The 19,968-nt window shown below is 39.8% G+C and overlaps 1 protein-coding gene across 9 annotated transcripts in view; it reads right to left on the bottom strand.

Moving 5' to 3' along the window:
- Akap6 (A-kinase anchoring protein 6) overlaps positions 1 to 19,968 on the bottom strand; it is a 432,222-nt gene that overhangs the window by 131,910 nt on the left and 280,344 nt on the right. For all 9 annotated transcript variants that reach the window (XM_029484604.1, XM_029484605.1, XM_029484603.1 and 6 more), the window contains one exon: positions 6,001 to 6,149. In XM_029484604.1, the coding sequence (XP_029340464.1) occupies positions 6,001 to 6,149 (149 nt within the window). The remainder of the gene's footprint in view (positions 1 to 6,000; positions 6,150 to 19,968) is intronic.

The following is a 19,968-nucleotide window of genomic DNA, read 5'->3' as shown; positions in this document are numbered from 1 at the left end:
TTCTTTGTCTCTCTGTTGCTCTATCCAGACATCCAAGATGAAATCTTTTGTATGTTTTTGCATTTCTAGTATCTCACGCTACTCCCAGAAATGCAATATTTGCATAGTAAATATTTCATTAACTGATTTTCCACATATATTTTTGTATTTTCTTATGAATCGTCACATTTTCTTGCTGCAAAAATTTGCCTGAATGAATGCACTAAGATAATGATTCCCACTTTATATACCAATAATGAACCGTGGAGAGGTTAAAAGTCTTAATCAAGGTTGTGTTGCCATAAAGGAGCATGGTGCCACTGAAATTCTAGTCTTAGTTTTTAACCTGATTCACGTTCTCATTGAACTTAGACTAGAGAGAACACACGGCTTTCTCTAGAGATAGAGATTTTTGGTGTAGTTACAAGTATTCTGAGTGTATCTAATATCATGGGTAAGAAGCTGCAGATTCTTGAATATTCTTTATTCTTTAGAAATTCTAGGTATAGAAGTATCATTATACTCTACCTTATTACCACAGACAGCGGACCCCACTGCACAGGAAATTCACTGTTCTGGCTAGATGAGCCAGCCAGGGACTTCTCAGTGAGCCACTTGTCTCTGACATCACAAGCCCACACAGTGCTGGGGTTTTAGGGTTGCAAGGCCATGCCCAGTTTTTATGTGGCGGCTGTGGATTTGAACTCAAGTCCTTGAACTTGCCAATCCGGTACTTTATGCCGCTGAGTCATCTCCCCAGCCTCTAGCACACTGTCACTTCTTGTCATGGTGAACTTCCTTGACTGTTCTAATTGTTTTCAGATGCTACCTCATTTGGAGAAACATGTTTTTTTTTGCTGTTGTTGTTATTTCCAAGCCTGTATGATCCTCCATTGAGTTATATGTGTCTATCAAAAGCCCCTGTATGCCATTGACTTCTTATCCCCAATGTCTTGCAGGGCCTCTGTTTAAGAGGTTTTCAATATGCATTAGGTCTTTAGTAACACCAACATCATTTGAGCACCTGGGGCATCAGAGTGCCTCTCCCTCTCTCATTCCCTGAATCCCACAGTCCTCCAAAGACTGTCTAATTTATTATATCTTCAGCCTTTCATCTTTTTAGCATACTTTATATTAATTCCTAATCTGAAAAAAAAAAAAAAAAAACTTCATCATCCAAAGCGGTGCTTCTCAAACTTCCAGAAATCATTATTGGAAGCTTGTCCACTTAGGATGTCTGTACTGTCTTTTCTCAAATTCTCCAAATTTATAGGTGTAATTAATTGAAATCCAGATAGGGTATTTTAGCAAATTCATAGGAGGCATTGATAGTGCTGTCTCAGAGAACACACTTTTAAAACCACTGAAACAGGCTCCTAGTAAGTAATGAGTTTTAGACCTATCCACCCACCCACGCCCACTCCAAACCACCCATAGAATGAGAAATTTTAAGCATTTGGGGCAAGCAGTGGAGGAAGGGGATGCTTTTGGCTTTAAGGTTCCATTGGTGACCATAGCTAAAGACCACACACAATGATTAAAACCAGGATCTGGAGTTAACCTCCTTCTCAAATGTGTCTCTCCATTCCTTCAGCATTCTATCTTGCTTTCCAGAGTAAGGAACCATCAGTCATCTAGTGACTGACCCTCTAGACCTTTGCTCCACATCAGTTTCAGCTACTTATTCATATGGGCACCTAGCACGTGCCAGGCAGCATACCAGATTCAAGGAGACGTGCACAGATTGCAGGGGCACAGCTAGGCTATGCCTCCTGCATCCATCTCATCAGTTCCAAGAACCCCATTTCCCCTCTCCTACTGCACAGCTAAATGCGGAGCTATGATCTGACTGTGTAGGTGTTCAAGCAAGCACTTTTCAGGTGACATTGAGAAATTCTCTCACCTCCAGAGCCCTCCCTGTTGTCTTCCCAGATCTGCTCCTGTTCTCCTGGACAAAGTCCAAATTGAGTTCTGCTGTCTAGGAACCCGCCTCTAACCCTCCCATGTTTCTAACTCGATACTTTACCACTTTGGTTATAGATCTGCCTGTTCCTAAAACTAAACTGTGTGTTTTCAGTGTAAAGCTCACCCCACTTTCTTCCAGTCAATCTCCACTTCCCTCTGAGCTTGACTACGGAAAGCACTTAAAAATGTTGGCAAATTAATGAGTGAATTTGAGTTTTCTGAGGGTTTTGTTCCACTCTTTGGACACATTGTCTCACTACTCTTGAAGTCTTTGGATCCAGCAAGCTTTCTGTCTCAGCATCCCCAAGTAGCTGAACTCACAGGCATGTGCCATATACCCCGTTGTGCAGGGTTTTACCAAAAACCTCCTTGTGGAATAAAATCTCCTTCAGACTACTGCATTTTTCCATGGGAAGTTTTATATACTATTGAATTTGTATAATCCAGGGTTTATGATTAAAAGCCTGTCCAGGGTACAGAGGAGAGGAGATAATATGAGTTTAGGACTGTCTAGGTTTTTGTTTTGTTGTTGCTCTTTGCTGTTGTAGTTTTCCAGACAGGATCTTGCTGTTTCACAGAACGCCCTCAAACCCAATCTGTCTTTCTCTCCCACTGAGACAACAGGCATGCAGCCACACCCAGCAGCCAGTATGTTCATGACCCATGGTTCAGAGCTGTGATTTTTTTTTTAAAGTTCCATCTTTTTTTTGTTTGCTTGTTTTTTGTTTTGTTTGTTTGTCTGTTTGTTTTTCGAGACAGGGTTTCTCTGTGTAGCCCTGGCTATCCTGGAACTCATTTTGTAGACCAGGCTGGCCTCGAACTCAGAAATTCTCCTGCCTCTGCCTCCCAAGTGCTGGGATTAAAGGCGGGCGCCACCTGGGCTAGAGAATCATTCAGCTGTTTGGTGATTTAATTCCCTGATTTATATGTTGACCAAGAAGCATGACTAAAAATCAACTAAGTTTTCTCAGTAAGTGCATAGCTCCTAATACACTAGACGACAGCTTTAAATTTTACTTGAGAAGTGGAATCACACAATCTCTTTATAAGAAGAAACACCTGAAAAAAGAGATGGCTCCTATTTAATGAAGCATACAGAATGCAAGTTGTTGATGAGTTACATTTAGAGCATCAAACTATCGTGGGCCCTAGGCAAAGAATTGCTTGTTGAAAGTAACAAAACAATCAATATTGCTCCTCACTTAAAAAAAAAAAATGACGGTGTTTATTTCCATGAAGAGTCACAGAGACCTATACATTGCAGGCCATCCAGGAGTCATGGTTCCATGATAGGATCCATAAGTCCATCATGTATACATATATATCTCCCACAGGTGAGCATGCGCTCTCACCAGAACATGGGCCTTTGCATTCAGGAAAATCCTCCCACCACATCCACCTAGGACTGCTAAACACAAAATTGATAGTTGGGTATTAACTTTGATACGCCACCCTAGTAAACATCTTCTTGCCAAGCCAGAGAGATTATAAATTCATTTCGAAAGGAATATTTTATTACATAAACTTTGTAGAAATTTAAGCTCACCATTCATTGTGGCAGTTGTGTTTTCTCTGAAGTATTCTTGTACAACTATGTTAGTATACACCATCTGGGCATGCACATAAGAATGGGGAGAAAATGAGAGTATAGGGGTTGGGTTACTGACCTAATGTCCTCTTTAGCCTACTGGATATGTGCATTTGCAATATAGACACTGCAAAGCCCACACCATTCCCACGTTCACTCATCAGAAACAATACTCGAGCTATGTAATGGTTAATGAGGTTTATCTATCACTGGAATAAATAATTTTACAAGGCTGAGTTTTTAAGGCTTTTGAGCTGCAGAATTGACTGTGGGAGCAGAGTCTTGGGGGCAAGGCACCTCAGATAACCTCGCCCACAGGGATTTCTCAAACAGTGCTTTTCTGTGTGTCAACAGGGGCTACAAGGCAGTATAGGTTTCTGTTCTAGTTATTAAATAGCTGGCTTTCCTTCAGTGTGCTCTTAAATTTCTGCACAATGAACAGCCTTCAGCACCCTAAGGAGCATAAACAAAGGCTATCAGGAAAGTTCACCTCCTCCCACAAGCCAGAACAATGCTTGTTGCTAACTAAGCAATTCCCAGGGTAGATTTATGATGCATGGAGCCCAGAGTGAGTACACAGGTTGGGTCCTTGGAATCTGAGGTCAGAAGCACGTGGTGCTGCTCAGTCCCGAGGCTTTTAGAAAACATGACAATGTGACCTAAAGTCTGAGCTTGCATGCACACCGGAGACTGCTCAGGCATTTGGGGAGCTTAAAGCACATTAAGGTCCCAAAGCAGCTGATTGTTCATGCTCTGAGAGTTAACCTTTCCCCTTCTCAATTGCTTCTGTTCTTACCCTCTAGTGAATAGAAAAATTCTGAGTCTCCTGAGTCAAGTCAGCTAAATATATAACATGTCTTGTGCGGAGAAAACATCATGTGGATTTTTCTCATTTCTAAACAAAATTATGTCTCTAATATTTATCTTATATTCTTCTACCCTGAATTTTTTAGAATAAGAGATAATCTCTAATCTATGGGCTAGTTTAACCCTCAACTTTGTATGAGGGTTATAAGTCCATTACAAATCTAAGAACTTCAAAAAATAAACGCAAGCCTGGTGTAGTGGTACACACCTTTAATTCCAGAACTTGGGAGGCAGAGGCTCATGGATCTCTGTGAGTTCAAGACCAGCCTGGCCTATGTAGTGAGCTCCAAGATAGAGGTACATAGTAAAACCCTGTCTCAAAAAAGACAAAAACAAACAAACAAACAAACAAAAAACAAAAAAATGCACCCAAGTACAAGAAAAGGCTTCTGCTGCAGAATATCTTGGGCAATATTCTGGGCAGTGCTATTTGCACAGGTTTATATCATACTACAAACATGCAATGCAACTTCAGAGAATAATGCCTATCTCTTGTTGTCCAGCCCAAGTGTAAAAGTGAAAAAGATGACTGCTTATTAAAACATGAAATAATTTAACTTCACCCTTACATTTGGTCTTTAATGATCATCTATTCAATGTTAATTCAATATTAGAATCCAATCAGAAAACAGAGAAATATATATGCACTGGGCAATGTCTGTATAGCTTTCCAGACATTCAGAAATACCTAAATACATGACAACTATTTAAGACTGGGGAGTTAATCATATCTAAGTGGAACCATATATCTTAGGCTGAATAAAATTGCTCATGGGTTATAGACACTGTTTCCTCCTTTAACACACTATCAACATTACAGAATTAGTCCTTCCAGGCACAGTAGCATGTTAGTTACCTCAGCACTCAGGATGTAGAGGTGGGAAAATCAGGAGTTCAAGGTTACACACACACACACACACATATATATATATATATATATATATATATATATATATATATATATATATATATATGGTTTTTTCAAGGCAGGGTTCCTCTGTAAACCCTGGTTGTCCTGGAACTCACTCTGTAGACCAGGCCTGATTGGCCTGGAACTCAGAAATCCACCTGCCTCTGCCTCCCAAATGCCGGGATTAAAGGCGTGTGCTACCACTACCCGGCTCCAAATATTTTTTTTTAAAGCCAAGAGCTAGTCTATAATTCTAGCTGACTTGGTGTGAAAGTAGGTGGCTAAACCATGTTCTCTAAACAATTACTAGATCTCAGTCTTATGTTCTTCCAAGTTTCTGATGAAGTTTGGATGCTCAGAAATTCCATAAATAGACTTTAACATAAACTGTGATGTCAAGAGGGAGATAAATTGTGAAAATAATTTATGAAGGAGAAAAGGCAATATTGTGGATAAAACAGTCTCAAAAGCACTCCTAAGTCACAAGGCTGTCTTTTACAGACAGTAACAAAGGTCAGAAGTTTTGGCTTAGGTGGTAGAGGCGGATAAAACCCTCAGTCCTTAACTCCAACCCTTGACTGAGCCTTGCCTTGTGTGCTAGCTGGGAAAGAAAGCCTGCCTAACACCTGCCAGAGGAATGTCACTGAAAAAGCAGCTTAGTGAGCCTAAAATGACAGAAATAGTCTCCTACCCATTGCTTCCCACCGAATGGGCTTTCGACATGTCAGCAAACTCTTCTTTCCTCTTGCTACCACTGGTATACTGCTCGCTGTACAGCTTGAGGGACATCTGCTCCACAGCGTCTCTCTGCGCTTCCAGGTAGCAGAGCTGAACCTCAGCCTGGAGAGAGAAGCAAAGAAGAATCACTCAGAGGGAGTGCATTTCAAGTGAGGTGTAACAAGTTAAAGAAAGGGAATTGTTCACATCATTATACTGCATGTGCAGGGTTGGATTTAATGGGATCAGCTGGGCATATCACAGAATTACATTATAGATCTGAATCTTAGAAGTTCTTTCTTAAAATATGACCTGAATAAATGAACTCTCAGAAGACTCAGTAAATATCACAAACTATCCCCGAGATCATAGCACGGCACAATAAAACTTTACATAAAAATTCCGTGAAATTACTTAATAATAGTCTTCCTCATGTTGGCATGCATAGCCTTTTAAAAGAAGTGCCCTTCCAATTCATAACACTGGGATATTTCATGTATGTATATTTATTTCTTTTCGGAATGCCCTTTTATTTTCTTCACTGGGGGGAAGTAAAAGACCTACCATTAATTCTACTACATATTTAATAATGGTAATATACTTCATTTATTGCATTTTTTTACTCTGTACTATTATCTTAATAATTTTAAATCATGAGTATAGTGGCTTTTTTACACATAGACTTGAATTGTTACCATTCATAAACACATGGGGGCTCAGTGCAAAAGAAACTAAGTAATTTCACTAAAGAAAGTAATTAATTTCAATTAATGTTCATTTTTCTATTTATTATTATTATTATTATTATTATTATTATTATTATTATTATTATTTCATCCAGAGGTTAAAGAATGCTGAGCTGTTTTTGCCCAGAAACTCGTGGGATAGATGCTTTATTTGTTGCCACTGTCACCATCCCGGTGGCTTTGGGTTCCCTAGAACACAGCTGAGACTGGAAATGAAGTCTCTTCAAGGGTAAGCTTCTCTGTGATGGAGGGGGGGAGGCAGGGCTGACTTCTCATGTGCTAATGACCAAGGTACCCTTGGATTCCTTTTAGTATGCTTCACAAAATCAATCACATCCATTAGTAGTTCTGATCAATTTTCAGACTATTTCATAATTCCACTGTGTATTTTCCTAGGAAAACAGTCATGCTCAGCTATTGGGTAGTCACCAGAACTCTTTAATATATAAGAGAACCTAAGCTAGACACAACCTTCTATTCTTAGTCTTCAGAGCCAATGAAGCCCTTTTGCGTGGACTTTTGTTTTTGAGACTCAGCTATGGAGAAAATAGGAGTCTCATAAAGCAGTGGTTGCAGAGAGGGCCTGAACCATTAGAAATCCTATGTTGTTGCCTTTCACAAGCAGGTAGTTGTGAATGCTCTAAATTTCCATGGAGAATTTAAAGAGATAACGTTCAAATTACTGTAGCTGTGTATTAAAGTTTCAGAAAGTTCAAAGCCAGTTTTTATTTGTCCATCTAGATTTTCTTTTTGCTCAAACCAACTGACTTGGATAAGAAGAGATTCAATCAGATTAAGAAGTATAGACATATATATCATATATGTGTATACATATATCCTTACATATATAGCCTGCTCAGTCTCTATAATGTTGCATGTATGTCTGCTTTCAGGGCTTATCATTGGTACTGCACAGCGAACTGATGTGCTTTTCCCTGAGGAAGGTCATTTCTCCTGCTTCCAGCATCCCTTGGTTGCCTGCAGGTCTCTGTGTAGGACTGGGGTCTCCTGGGCTTTCCCCACCCACTTGGGCATACCTAGTGCTGCCCTTGTTCAGCTCCTGTCGAAGCAGTTGTGTTGGAGAGACTTTATGGGTATAATGTATGGGGAGATTTGGAAGAAAAGGGAAGGGAATGGAGCAATGTTGTCATTATTTTGTAATATCAAAAATTAAAGGGAAAACTTATGTTAGGGACTGAGGATGTAGCTCAGTGGTAGACCCCTTACCCAGCATAGTGAAGCCTTGAATTTTATTTCAAGCACCACAAATTTGAAAAGGAAACTACATATAATATATTAAGTTGCCCAGGCCCTCTAGAAGAGCAGACCGTGCTCTTAACCACTGAGCCATCGCTCCAGCACCCTAAAAATATATTTTAAAGAAAGAAGCTAATCAATTATGTGAAAATGTTGTAAAGGGCCTCCCAGGACTATCAAATGGCTGCGTGCTGAAGACACCTGTTTCACAATTGTCAGGGTAAGAGCTTGGATCCAAGACCCACAGAACAAGCCCGGAACACCACAAAGTGTGGCTACAGCTCTGAGGGATCAACACTCTCTTCTGGGCTTCTCACACAAAGTTCTATGCATCCCCCTACCCAGCCCATTCACTCATATAAGCATACATTCACACACATACACATATACACATATACACACATAAACACACATACGAACATATATTCAAATACATACATACATACATATATAAATCTTTTTAAAGAGCTTATGTCAAAATTTTCTGAGACAAATAAGATGACAGAGGCAGTAAACAGTAGTCAAAGAATTTAAGAACAATCTCCCAAATGCTACAACCTCCCCTCCACCAGCAGTCAAGGGGCACAATGAGGAAGTTGACCCAGACTGGGTATTCTGTGGATAACACATCTGGCCCATTCGGAACACACTTGTGGAGGCTTCTGTTAACTTAGGTAATGTGCTGGGCCATGGCTCACTCTGGGCAGTGAGCTCTTCAGTGTGTGCCACTGTTCACAAAAAGACTCATAAAGAAGACAGAACAGAGACTTATCACCACTCAGAAAAATAGTCAGCCTTCATCCTTTAGTGGTCCACAGTCATTTCTGTATACAGATGAAACATCCTAACAGTAGTGTGTGAAAGAATCCAGAAAACAACTCAGAATATAATTAGTTTTTTACTTAAGTTCTTCCTTACATAGAAAATTCCCTTCACTATGAGGAGATGACTGGACATCCCAGGTCCCTTCCACTTCTGTTTTGAACTCATTCAGGATATGCTGATGAAAATAGAACTAAATAGGGTTGTTTGTTTGTTTGTTTTGCTAAGATTGAGTGGCATTGCCATTCTAAATTCCTTTATAGATGTGTAGACTCTCTCAAGTTTTTTACTACTTCTATACTTTAATCCAAACAGAACCTTGAAGGAGACGGTTTTGAAGAAAATATAATTTTTAAAATCAGTGCCACTATTTCTCTGAATAAAAGAGTTTTAATTATCATCTAGGATAATTGTGGGTACTTTAAAACTTCCCTGTATTTCACATATGGAAACTTAGATATTAAGTTTATTATTATCAGTTAAACTGATAGATATTAAAGCTAAGTTAAAAATGGGACTGGAACTTTTTTTCTTAAGTAGAAAGAGACTTCAGTGGTGGGTGTGCCTCTTCATTTCCAGGTTGCAGAGATGTTGAGCAGATACTGCGAGTGAACTGGGCTAGAGAGAGACACTGGTGGGACAATCAGAGGAAGATCTTTGATCTTGTAGGAATATTGGAATTTAAATACTAACTCAGATGCAACAGTTTAAATTAGAATGGAGTTCGAATTCCCTGGCACAGAGGACACCATGAGATGAGGAAACACCCCTCCCACCCCCCAGCCTGGGCATTAGCACAGCTCAGCACCAGGTGCAGTAAATCCTCTGGTGTTCTACTGCTCGTCTTCTCCAACACCCTGCACTCGCTGATACACTGTTCCCCAGCTGACCGTGTTGTCTCACAGCTAAGATCACCAGTGTGCCCAAGCTCGGGCTGGACTCTTCTTCATAGCCTTAAGTTTTGCTTTAAGAGTCATCTAGATAGCAATGCCTTTAGCCACCTCCCTCTGAGCCTTACACCAGTCACCTGACTTAGATTGCTTTAGATGCCACACATGCATAGGTAAGCTCCTTACTTTGGTGCTTGATATAGTTTTAGATGGTCTTTGAATTTCAAATGTTAGAAGTAGCTGTGTCTACATCCTTGAAATTTTGCATTCTGAGCACCTTGCTAGTGTCTGGACCAAGACTAGCATTAGACAAGTAATTGCTGACGACGGGTGTCGTCCACCCACCCATTTATCACTTGTACATTTGCCGAGAGTTGATCAGAGCTGAGGAGCTACAGCTGCTGTGGGTAGAAGGAAGACAAAACACATTCTCTTCCTCTAAGGGAGGACAGCTTAGAAGGTAAAGGCCTCTGCCGAGTGACACTGTAATCGGAAATAAAATAACCACCTGAAGGCAGAGGAGAGAGCACGGCTGACAGAGGTGGTGTCTGAGCCAGAACTGAGGTGATAAGTATGACTTTGGTAGGTGAAGCCATCTCCAGAGGCAGAATAATTGATTTCTTTAAGGGTCCAAAGTCATGAAAGGAGATAGTGCAATCGGCATGGAGACTGGAGCCTTAGGGCATTTGAATAAAGAGTGTAAAGGGTGGTTACTGGAGGATATAGGTTAGGGAACGCAAACACTATTCTGAGCATAACAAAGAGCCAACAGAGCCTCGTGTGATGGCCGTGGTCTTCTACAATCCCTCCTTCCACCCGCATGGGACTGTTAGCTCATGGATAGCCCACTAATGCTCACACAGCTCTTGCCACTTTGAGAGGAGCTCAGTGTAATGGCTGTGCTTGGTTGTCAACTTGACTATATCTAAACTAAAACCCCCCAAAAAAGGGCATACTTCTGACGACTTTCTTTTGCTTAAGTTGAAGAAAATCCACTTCTAATCCAGATCTTGAGGTGAGAAGACATGGGCCTTTAATCTGGGTCTTGAGGTGGGACGACACACTTCTAACCCCACACCCCTTCTGCTGGAAGCCATATGTAAGGACATGGAAGAAGAAAACTTTTGGGGCTTGCCTGCTTGCTCTTCTTGCCTTGCTAGCAAGTCCGTTCCTTCACTGGCATTAGATTCTACCTTTTTCTTTTTTTATGCTTAGTCATTTTTTATTGGATATTTTACTTACTTACATTTCAAATGTTATCCCCTTTCCAGATTTCTGCCCCTCAGGTCCCCCATATCCTATCTCCTCTCCTCCTGCTTTTCTATGAGGGTGTGCCCCAACCCACACACCCACTCTCCCACCTCCCCACCCTCACATTCCCCTACACTGGGGCATTGAGCCTTCATGGGACCAAGGGTCTCTCTTCCCATTGATGCCTGACAAGGCCATCCTCTGCTACATATATGGCTGGAGCCATGGGTCCCTCCATGTGTACTCCTCAGTTGGTGGCTTAAACCCTGGGAGGTCTGGTTGGTTGATATTGTTGTTCTTCCTATGTGGTTGCAAACCCTTTCACCTCCTTCAGTCCTTTCTCTAACTCCTCCATTGGGGACACTGTGACCAGTCCAATAGTTGGTTTTGAGCATCCACCTCTGTATTTATAAGGCTCTGGCAAAGCCTCTCAGGAGACAGCTCTATCAAGCTCCTTTCAACATGAACTTCTTGGCATCCACAATAGTGTCTACATTTGGTGACTATATATGGGATGGATCCCAGGTGGGGCAGTCTCTGGATGGTCTTTCCTTCAACCTCTGCTCCACACTTTGTCTTTGCATTTGCTCCCATGAATATTTTGTTACCTGTTCTAAGAAGGACCAACGTACCCACACTTTGGTCTTCCTTCTTCTTGAGCTTCATGTGGTCTACTTCTTAGGGATTCCAGCATAGACTGAAGATCAGCTGAGACATCCAGCCTTATGGACTGAGCAACTACGGGGCTCTTGGACTTGTCATTCCCAGCCAGCCATTGTTGAATTAACAGAACCACAGCCTATAAGTCATTCTAAGAAATTCTCTCTCTCTCTCTCTCTCTCTCTCTCTCTCTCTCTCTCTCTGTCTCTGTCTGTCTCTCTCTCTCTCTCTCTCTTTCTCTCTCTCTGCATCTTTTGATGGGCTAAGCTTCTTGAAAACATTAACATTAATTTTGACAACTCTCCTAGAGAAGTTCATAGCCATATTTTCTGGTGTGTCTTACTTCTAAATGTTCTGCCTCTGCCTCCTCAGTGCTGAGATTAAATGTATATTTGATGAGGTCTCTAAAGGTTTAGGAAAACTAAATAGGCTGCTGAGAGGGATACAGGGCCATACCTCTGTCCTATCCCTCATTGATAACTTCTTCAGGGTGTGTCTGGGATTTCTAAGAAGCATTGTTGAAGAGCCTTTATTACAAAAAAGGTTTCTAAGTGACTGCTTCCATAAGATTCTATTCTCTACAAATTGGTTCATTTAAATTTATTGATTTAAAAAAATGTTTCCAAACTCTTAACATTTTTTGCACGTGTTTTCAATATTTTATTTAAAATGAAGTGTTATTTAAAAGTTTTAAGGAACTAAATCAGATAAGAACCATGAAATGAAAAAAAAAGATACAGAATAAATGTTTGGTTTAAAAAAACGTAACAACAAAGTTTCTCATTTTAAGAAGATGAAAATATATTGGAAGAGTTTTTTCTAAGGAAAATGATCATTCCAAACTAAAACAAAACAGATTAGGACAAAATCAATGTTGAAGTATGTTACAATACTTTTTATGAAAGCTAAAAATTAAAATTAGTATATGTTTGTGGAAGCATGCTTAACAAAAAAACTTTATGTTGTAATGAAGTAATTACAGTTTCTATTGAATTTCTCATCAGAAAACAAAACTTAACAGAGTTGATGATTATTAGAAGTCCTTGTCAGATATTAAGTATTATAACACAGATAAATTTAACTACAGTTCATCTTTCAGTCTACAAAGAGATGGGCAAGCACAGAGAATACTATCTTCAATGCTTCCAAGGGGAGATGGTACAAAGAAAAGAAAACTAAAAGAGCCACAGGGCTTCTCCCTAAAGAGCCTTAGCTGGCCTTAGTGGTCAAAAGGAAAAAAATGGCAATTTTTGGCTACATGCATGGCCTCAAAAACTCAGCAGGAAAGTATAGCCTGATGATGATGATGATGATGGTGACGACAATGATATAACAGAAAGGGAACTAGCATAGACTTTTTAAAAGGACAAACCATGATTCTGATCTTAAAAGCCTACCCATTAAATTCTAAGTGTGAGCCAGTGTCATGCCAGGAAGAACAAGTCACAGCCACTCCAACAACAATGCAAAGCTACATTAAGCTTATTACTGGCTAGCACCTCAGTTGCATTTAGATTTGATTCACTGTTTTCTTTCAGACACTGTTTGCATAACACATACTCAGTAATGATAACCTCATACTGTTTTCCTTTAAATGTATTCCCTTTTGGAAATTATTCTTTTATATTTTGCCATAGCATTAGTAGTAACTCTAAACATTTTTAGAGTACATGAGATCTCACTCCTAAACTCAAAAGTTAAGTTGAAAAAAAAATTGCTGTACCTAAGACCTGGTGGCACTAAATGTTCATAGTAGAAGAACTTGTCCCACTATGAGCAGGGAGTAGTAGATACACCTGACAGTGGGACAATGTATCCTGGCCCTCTAAAATTCACATACCCAAATTAAATCTTTGCCGGAGTCTACCTGACGTTTTAACAACTTACTAACGTCATGGGTCATCATCAGATGCTTCATTTTGGGTCAGAATAATCTATTACAGGCTTCATTCCTTGCACAAGCTTTGATGTCTTGAGTAATGACATCATCTCTTCCAGGTCCCTCCCAAATGTTGACCCTCCAATCTCCAAGCTCAGACCCTCTCATGGTCCCTTCACACCAAAGAGGCTTTTGATCCATCAGTAAGTAGGGTCTTTCACCTCACACTGCATGGAAGCAGCTATAGATGGTTTTCAGCCCTCTGCAACCCTCAAGATTTGGGGACCAAAGTTTTGGGGACTGGGGGGGGCAGGGGCTGAGGCATACTATGACAAGCATGGAAATGTTTTTAAGATTTTATTTTTATTTATTTTATTTATATGAGTACGGCTGTTGCTATCTTCAGACACACCCAAAGAGTGCATCTGACCCAATTACAGATGGTTGTGAGCCACCATGTGGTTGCTGGGAATTGAACCCAGGATCTATGGAAGAGCAATCAATGGAGTCTGGTTAAAGCTCCTGATCAATAGAGAAGCAAGATTCCAGCACAGTAAGCATTTGCCATTAGCATCTGTTGCCAACAGAGATAGAATTCTCATCATATGTAGATATCTTATATTAGAATAACAATGGACCAAGCTTAGAGCCCGAGACAGTTAACAATGTTAACAGTGAAGGCAGCTCCTGTATGCCTGTGATCTAGAGTTCTACCTTATCAATTATAATTTCATTAGGTGCCTCATGCTGGCTAGATTTAAACCAACTTGGCATGTACTAGAGGCATTTGGAAAGAGGGAACCTTATTGAGAAAATTCTCCCATCCCATTGGCTTATGGGCAAGCCTGTGGTACATTTCCTTGGTTGGTGAATTACAGTAGTCATAAGGCATCAAAGGGCCCGGTGCACTGTGGATAGACCATCTCTGGGCTGTGAAAAGCAGTTTCTGCCTCCAATTGCAGCTTCAATGAGTTCCAGTCCCAATTAACCAGAGATGGACTGTTGTCTGGAAGTCTTTCCTCCCAGAATTGTTTTAGGTTGTGGACCAATAGAAACTCAAAGACACATCTCTCCAGAGCCACTCTATGATCTCATATATGGTCCTTAGGGACCCTTTTGATGCCCTGTGACTACTGTAAAAGACACCCTGACCCTCAGTTAAAGAAACCCATGCCTTACATGCAGATGTACACCCATGCCTTACATGCCTTTTGGGCATGTCTGCTTTCTTCTAAGTGTCTCTCTTAGTTCTTATGCTTAACCTAGATAGAAGATCTTTAGCAACTAGCAACTTCCCCAAATAAAATAAAGTTTATTTTTTTTCTCAATTCATACCATACTGGACTTTGTTAACCACATTCCCACCAAATTCACATCCAGCTCTCAGCTAGATCTGTGTTCTCTGAGCTACCCCCCCACCACCACCCCATTTCTGGGCTCTTCCTGTTTCTATCTGAAGTCAATTCCTCCACTTATATGCTAGAATTCTCTTAACTGACCAAAGAGTTGATCATGAAAAGCACCTTTTCTCCTGCACTATGTTCTCTACCCTCTGTGCTCTTTACACTAGCCCGTCCAGCTCCCCAGTTTTGGGTTTTTCTCAGGTGCCAGGATGGTGTCAACACTGATCGGTCTTCTGGCTCTTGCCCCATTTTGTCTTCCTTCACTACGGGGAACCACAATTCCATTTATTATCTATCTCTGCTGCCTCCATTTTCTCTTCCTTTGTCTTGAGTACCCACGTCGAGCATTAGTCCTCCTAAGCCTCCACATCTACTCCAGTAAGGAGAGTGTTCTCAGGACTTCTGCTCGCAATGGCAGAGCAGCTCAGTGCTCTCTCCCCTCCTCTGCTCTTTGTTGAAGACTTGTCTGCCATCCAGTTCTTCATGTGCATGTCGTGTGTCAGAGTTTCCCATCGTCGTTTTAAGAGTCAGATTTCTTCTTTCTTTTTAATCATATATATTGGGGGTCCCCCCTATTTTTCCTTTTTGTTTTTATTCACATGGTTAATGGTTCAAGATTTCTTACATAATTAACTTTGGGAATTCAAAGTACATTCTAAGCACAGAAAAGGGCTCCGTCTAGACACTGATCTACATACCTATGATCAGGTACATTCTGGCTGCACAGAATAACACACTGCTGTTCTAAGTCAGGAGAACCTACGTCACCTGCCAGACAATACACACGCCTGAGTAAGATACCAAAGCTTCCTTCACCGAGTAAGAGGAGGATCATAGGATTAAACATCTCTTTGGAACAATGTTGATTGGTGACCTTCAACAAATTCCTTCAACAAATGTATCTTGAATGTCTTTTATATATAAGGCATTCTACAAAATACAAATGTATGTTTGACACTGTGTGTACCCACAGGGAGTATATAATCTAACTATAATCTAACTAGAAAAATTATGGTTCATAAAAAAACACTCAAATATTCATTCAAGGATCAGACTAATAAAATCCTTCAAAAATGTGTCAGCATGTTCTTTTTATCATTGGATAAAAAAATAATTGAAACTTTACATACACACACACACACACACATGAACAAGAGGACCAGAGAGTTGACTCAATGGGTAAAGGCACTTCCCAAGTTTGATGCCTGGAGTTCAGTCCTAAGGAGCCACATGATGAGAATAAAATCTTAAAAGCTGTTATTTGAGCATGGCACACAAATACACAAGAGCACAAAGGAAATGAAATGTGAAAACTATCAAGTGAAAGTTTAAAATGTTCAACTCTGCGAATAGTATTTTTCAGTAAATATCATTGCATATACTGATCTACTTTAAGTATACAACAGTTTATATTGTCACTCCAGAAAACCTAGCATTAGGGAGAGTTAGTGATAGTCCTTGTATCTTTATGTAAAAGACAGAGAAACAATATTTTAGATCTTTAGGTGATCATTTCTATTCTATTGACTTGATTACAAATCATTAAAAAGTTCAGTATAATATTTAGAAAATTTAATTTTAAAGCTGTACTTTTAAGGAGACTTATTAAATGGTAACATTCAAACAAAGTGGGGAAATTAACATTGACACTATTTTCATGATTTCTTTTGCATTTATGTATAAAGAAAAATATCTTTTCCCCCTCTGTTTTAATAACATATTAAATGTTTATTAATCCCAACAAAAACCACCTACACCTCACAGACAAAAACCAACGTGACACACAATTGTGTCCGTAGGCCCTTCTTCCACTGTTCACGCTTTCCTCTTTGTAATGCAAGCGGTTAAACTCATTAAAAATTCAGCATTTTATGTCATGAGCTACGGTGGGGGAAGTGTGATTACAAGGTGTGGACTGGAGGGGATGATTAGAATTTTCGATGTTTCTCCATTACTGTTCCCTTAGCAGATCTCTGCACTGTGACAGATGCACCAAGTCTGTGTTTACGCTCAGCTGCAGAAGCCTAATCCTTGCCTTCCACACCAACCTACAGAAACCTCTTTATTCTCCACCAGAAACTAAAAATTTAAATTGTACATTGTGAAGATGCAGTCAGGACTCTCTCAGCCTGCAGGACTAGCAGCTCCTTCCTTGGTACCTCTATGCTGGCAAATGCTACTATTAAGTCCATGGCCACTACCAGTACTTCAGTTCCATTGAATTTCCATAGAATAGTTGTCTTTAAATGGAGACAGGAGGTGTGGGGAAGGGGGCGGAGAGGCAGGAGCAACAAGAATTACTTTACATACTAATAATAACAATTTAGTTATCAAAACAGAACCAAACAAGAGTGTCTTTATGCTTTCTTCTGAAACCTCAGCCTCCTAGGGTTCTCATAATCAGGGTCTATAGTTCAGGAATGCATGGTAACACTCAGCTCAGAGCCTATATCCTCATTTCAAAGAGAATCATTCAAGCCGACATCCACCCTGTCAAGAATCTTGACTTTGAGCTGCTAATGTAGAATAAAAATCAATATAAATTTTGATCATTTGATGAATATTTACTTCTTTCTTTAGTGTTTGGGGATTTAGAATTGAAAAGTGCTGAATCAAGTCATTTTATTTTTTTGTGTTTGTGCCAACACCAATTTACTACCCTCCAGAAAGTTCCTGAACAAGATGTCTCAGGTGGCAGGCATGTTGGTTTTTCCTGTCAATCATCACAGTGTGTCACTAGGGAACCATAACCATTTCCCTTTCATACGCCTGGTGTTCCAAAAGGGAATCTTTTGATTATTTCCCTGGAAAAGGTAAGCTTTCTCTTTATGCACATATCATAAGCCTAGGTGTCTGTTGTTATTACAGTCGGCTAAGTCGAAATTGATATAATCTAGTAAAAGTTAAGCGCTTAATTTTAGGCTTCAAGGGTCATATACAGTAAATACAATTTACAAATGGGTTTTCTCCTACATAACATTCAGCACCCTCCCTATGACAAAGAGCTTTTGTAGAGCTTCACCTTTCTCTATGCAAGAGGGCAAGTAACAAAACATCAATTGATTGCTATAATCAGTAGAAAGGCTTCACAGTAAAAGACTTTACACTTCCCTTATACGTGAAAACATACACATAACATCAAGAAGCCTAGCAATTAAAATGTGCCTCGAGTACAAGATTAGTTACACAAATGGAACAGCATGGTGCCCTCTTATTATGACGTATTGTTAGATATGCACACATATAATATTTATAGTGCACACACACACACACACACACACACACGTGTAATGTTATATGTAGAATGTTTCCATCCTGACACTAAAACAGTGGCTAATAGTCTTTCCTGATTTGAAAGAGACTAAATTAATTGTAAGCACCCAAAAGGTAAGTTATTCTCATTTATGAAAATAGCTTGCATGTAATAAAACAGCGGAGGATACAGTATTAAGGAGACATTTTTGTTGGTTCCCTACAAATTAAATAAAAAATAGCAGCAGCTGTGTTTCCCATGGATGGTGTAGCTTTAGACAATTGCTAGACATTATATAGACAGATGTTTTAAATAAAATAAGGTATTCAGTTTGCTAGATACCTTGCTAGATATGAAGGCAATTATAGGATATCTTTGTTAAATTACATTTTTCATTTTTGTGAGGAGAAAAAAAAAGGAATTGTTCTGGAAACAGTACCAACAGGAAATGATCCTATATCTAAACCAGCTGGATGCTGTAACTAATATAAATTTACTTGAAAATAAAAATGCTCCGTGCCTCTGGAGACATGCAGTAACATGCCATAAAAACAGATGACAATATCAAAGTATTTAAAAGGAGAAAATACATCTTATCTAGAAATTATGTTATGATAGAGTCTGCTGATTAATGAGAAATATATGGAGATGAAGAAAAAGGGACAAATGAAAAGCTCCTTTTAGACTCACAATAGATATTTTATTTAAAGCTATATTTTGTAGGAAATATCAATTTTTTTAGAAAACACCATTGCTCTTTATTATATTGACTATTAATCATAATTACCCAAAGACATGTACTTATATTTAATTGGGAGATTCTAATGGAAGCAGAGAATGCTTACTGAGTGAATTGAACCCTACATGCTAGATAAAATTATTGTAGAAATTCACAAAGCCATATGTAATGGCCTAGACATGGAAAGTCCCCACTACCCTGTTTACTCCCTTATCCTAATTCTTGTTAGCTATTTCACAGTGGGGAGGTATCATCTTATATGCTGACTCATGGTACGAAGGCACAGGCATTAACATATTAGCATGGAGTCTCTCCAGTTTCATATATTTTTAACTTTCTTCAGTTAATGATAAAACACACTAGCCCACAAGAACATTTCTTAAAAAGTATGGGTAGGAATCTATTTGCAGGGTAACCAAGGCAGCCCAGTAGGAAAAGACACTAATTCTGACAAGCTGAGGGCAGTCCCCAGACACACATGGTAGGAGAAGAGAAGAGAACTCATCTCTATACACAAGCTCCACCCTACAAATAAATAAGAAATTGAAATCTTAAAAATATCAAAAGAAAAATCTCCTTGCACAAAAGGTGTGAGAAAGCCTAGGGAAGTACACCCAAGTCTTGGGTGTTCCTTCTTGTACACCTACAACATATTGGGGTCCAGCTCCTTGGAGGTCAGGGTCTCAGACAGGAAGAGACTGTGAAAAGCCAAGATTTCCCATAATGATCACAGCTCTTCAGAAACAGGCTCCTGAATGTCAGCGGGAGAGGAGACCCCCAACAGGAGGAAACAGGGTGCAGGACATAAATGAAGCATTGAGGATCCAGGGGCAGCCAGCAAGCAAATGCCATAGAGCAAAGAGCAGTTAGCAAGATGCTTGAAAGTAAAACCTAAAAAATCCCCCAAAAATAAAACAAAACCCCAGCACAATAGTTGCCTACCCCGCTCCCCTCACACTTCTACAGTAGTAATTCTCTTATGTGTGTGTGTGTGTGTGAGTGTGTGAGTGTGTGAGTGTGTGTGTGAGTGTGTGAGTGTGTG

This window comes from Mus caroli, chromosome 12 (genome assembly GCF_900094665.2).
Source record: "Mus caroli chromosome 12, CAROLI_EIJ_v1.1, whole genome shotgun sequence".
NCBI lineage: Eukaryota > Metazoa > Chordata > Mammalia > Rodentia > Muridae > Mus > Mus caroli.
Note: the sequence above shows the minus strand (reverse complement) of the source record. Positions and strands in the feature narration are given on the sequence as shown.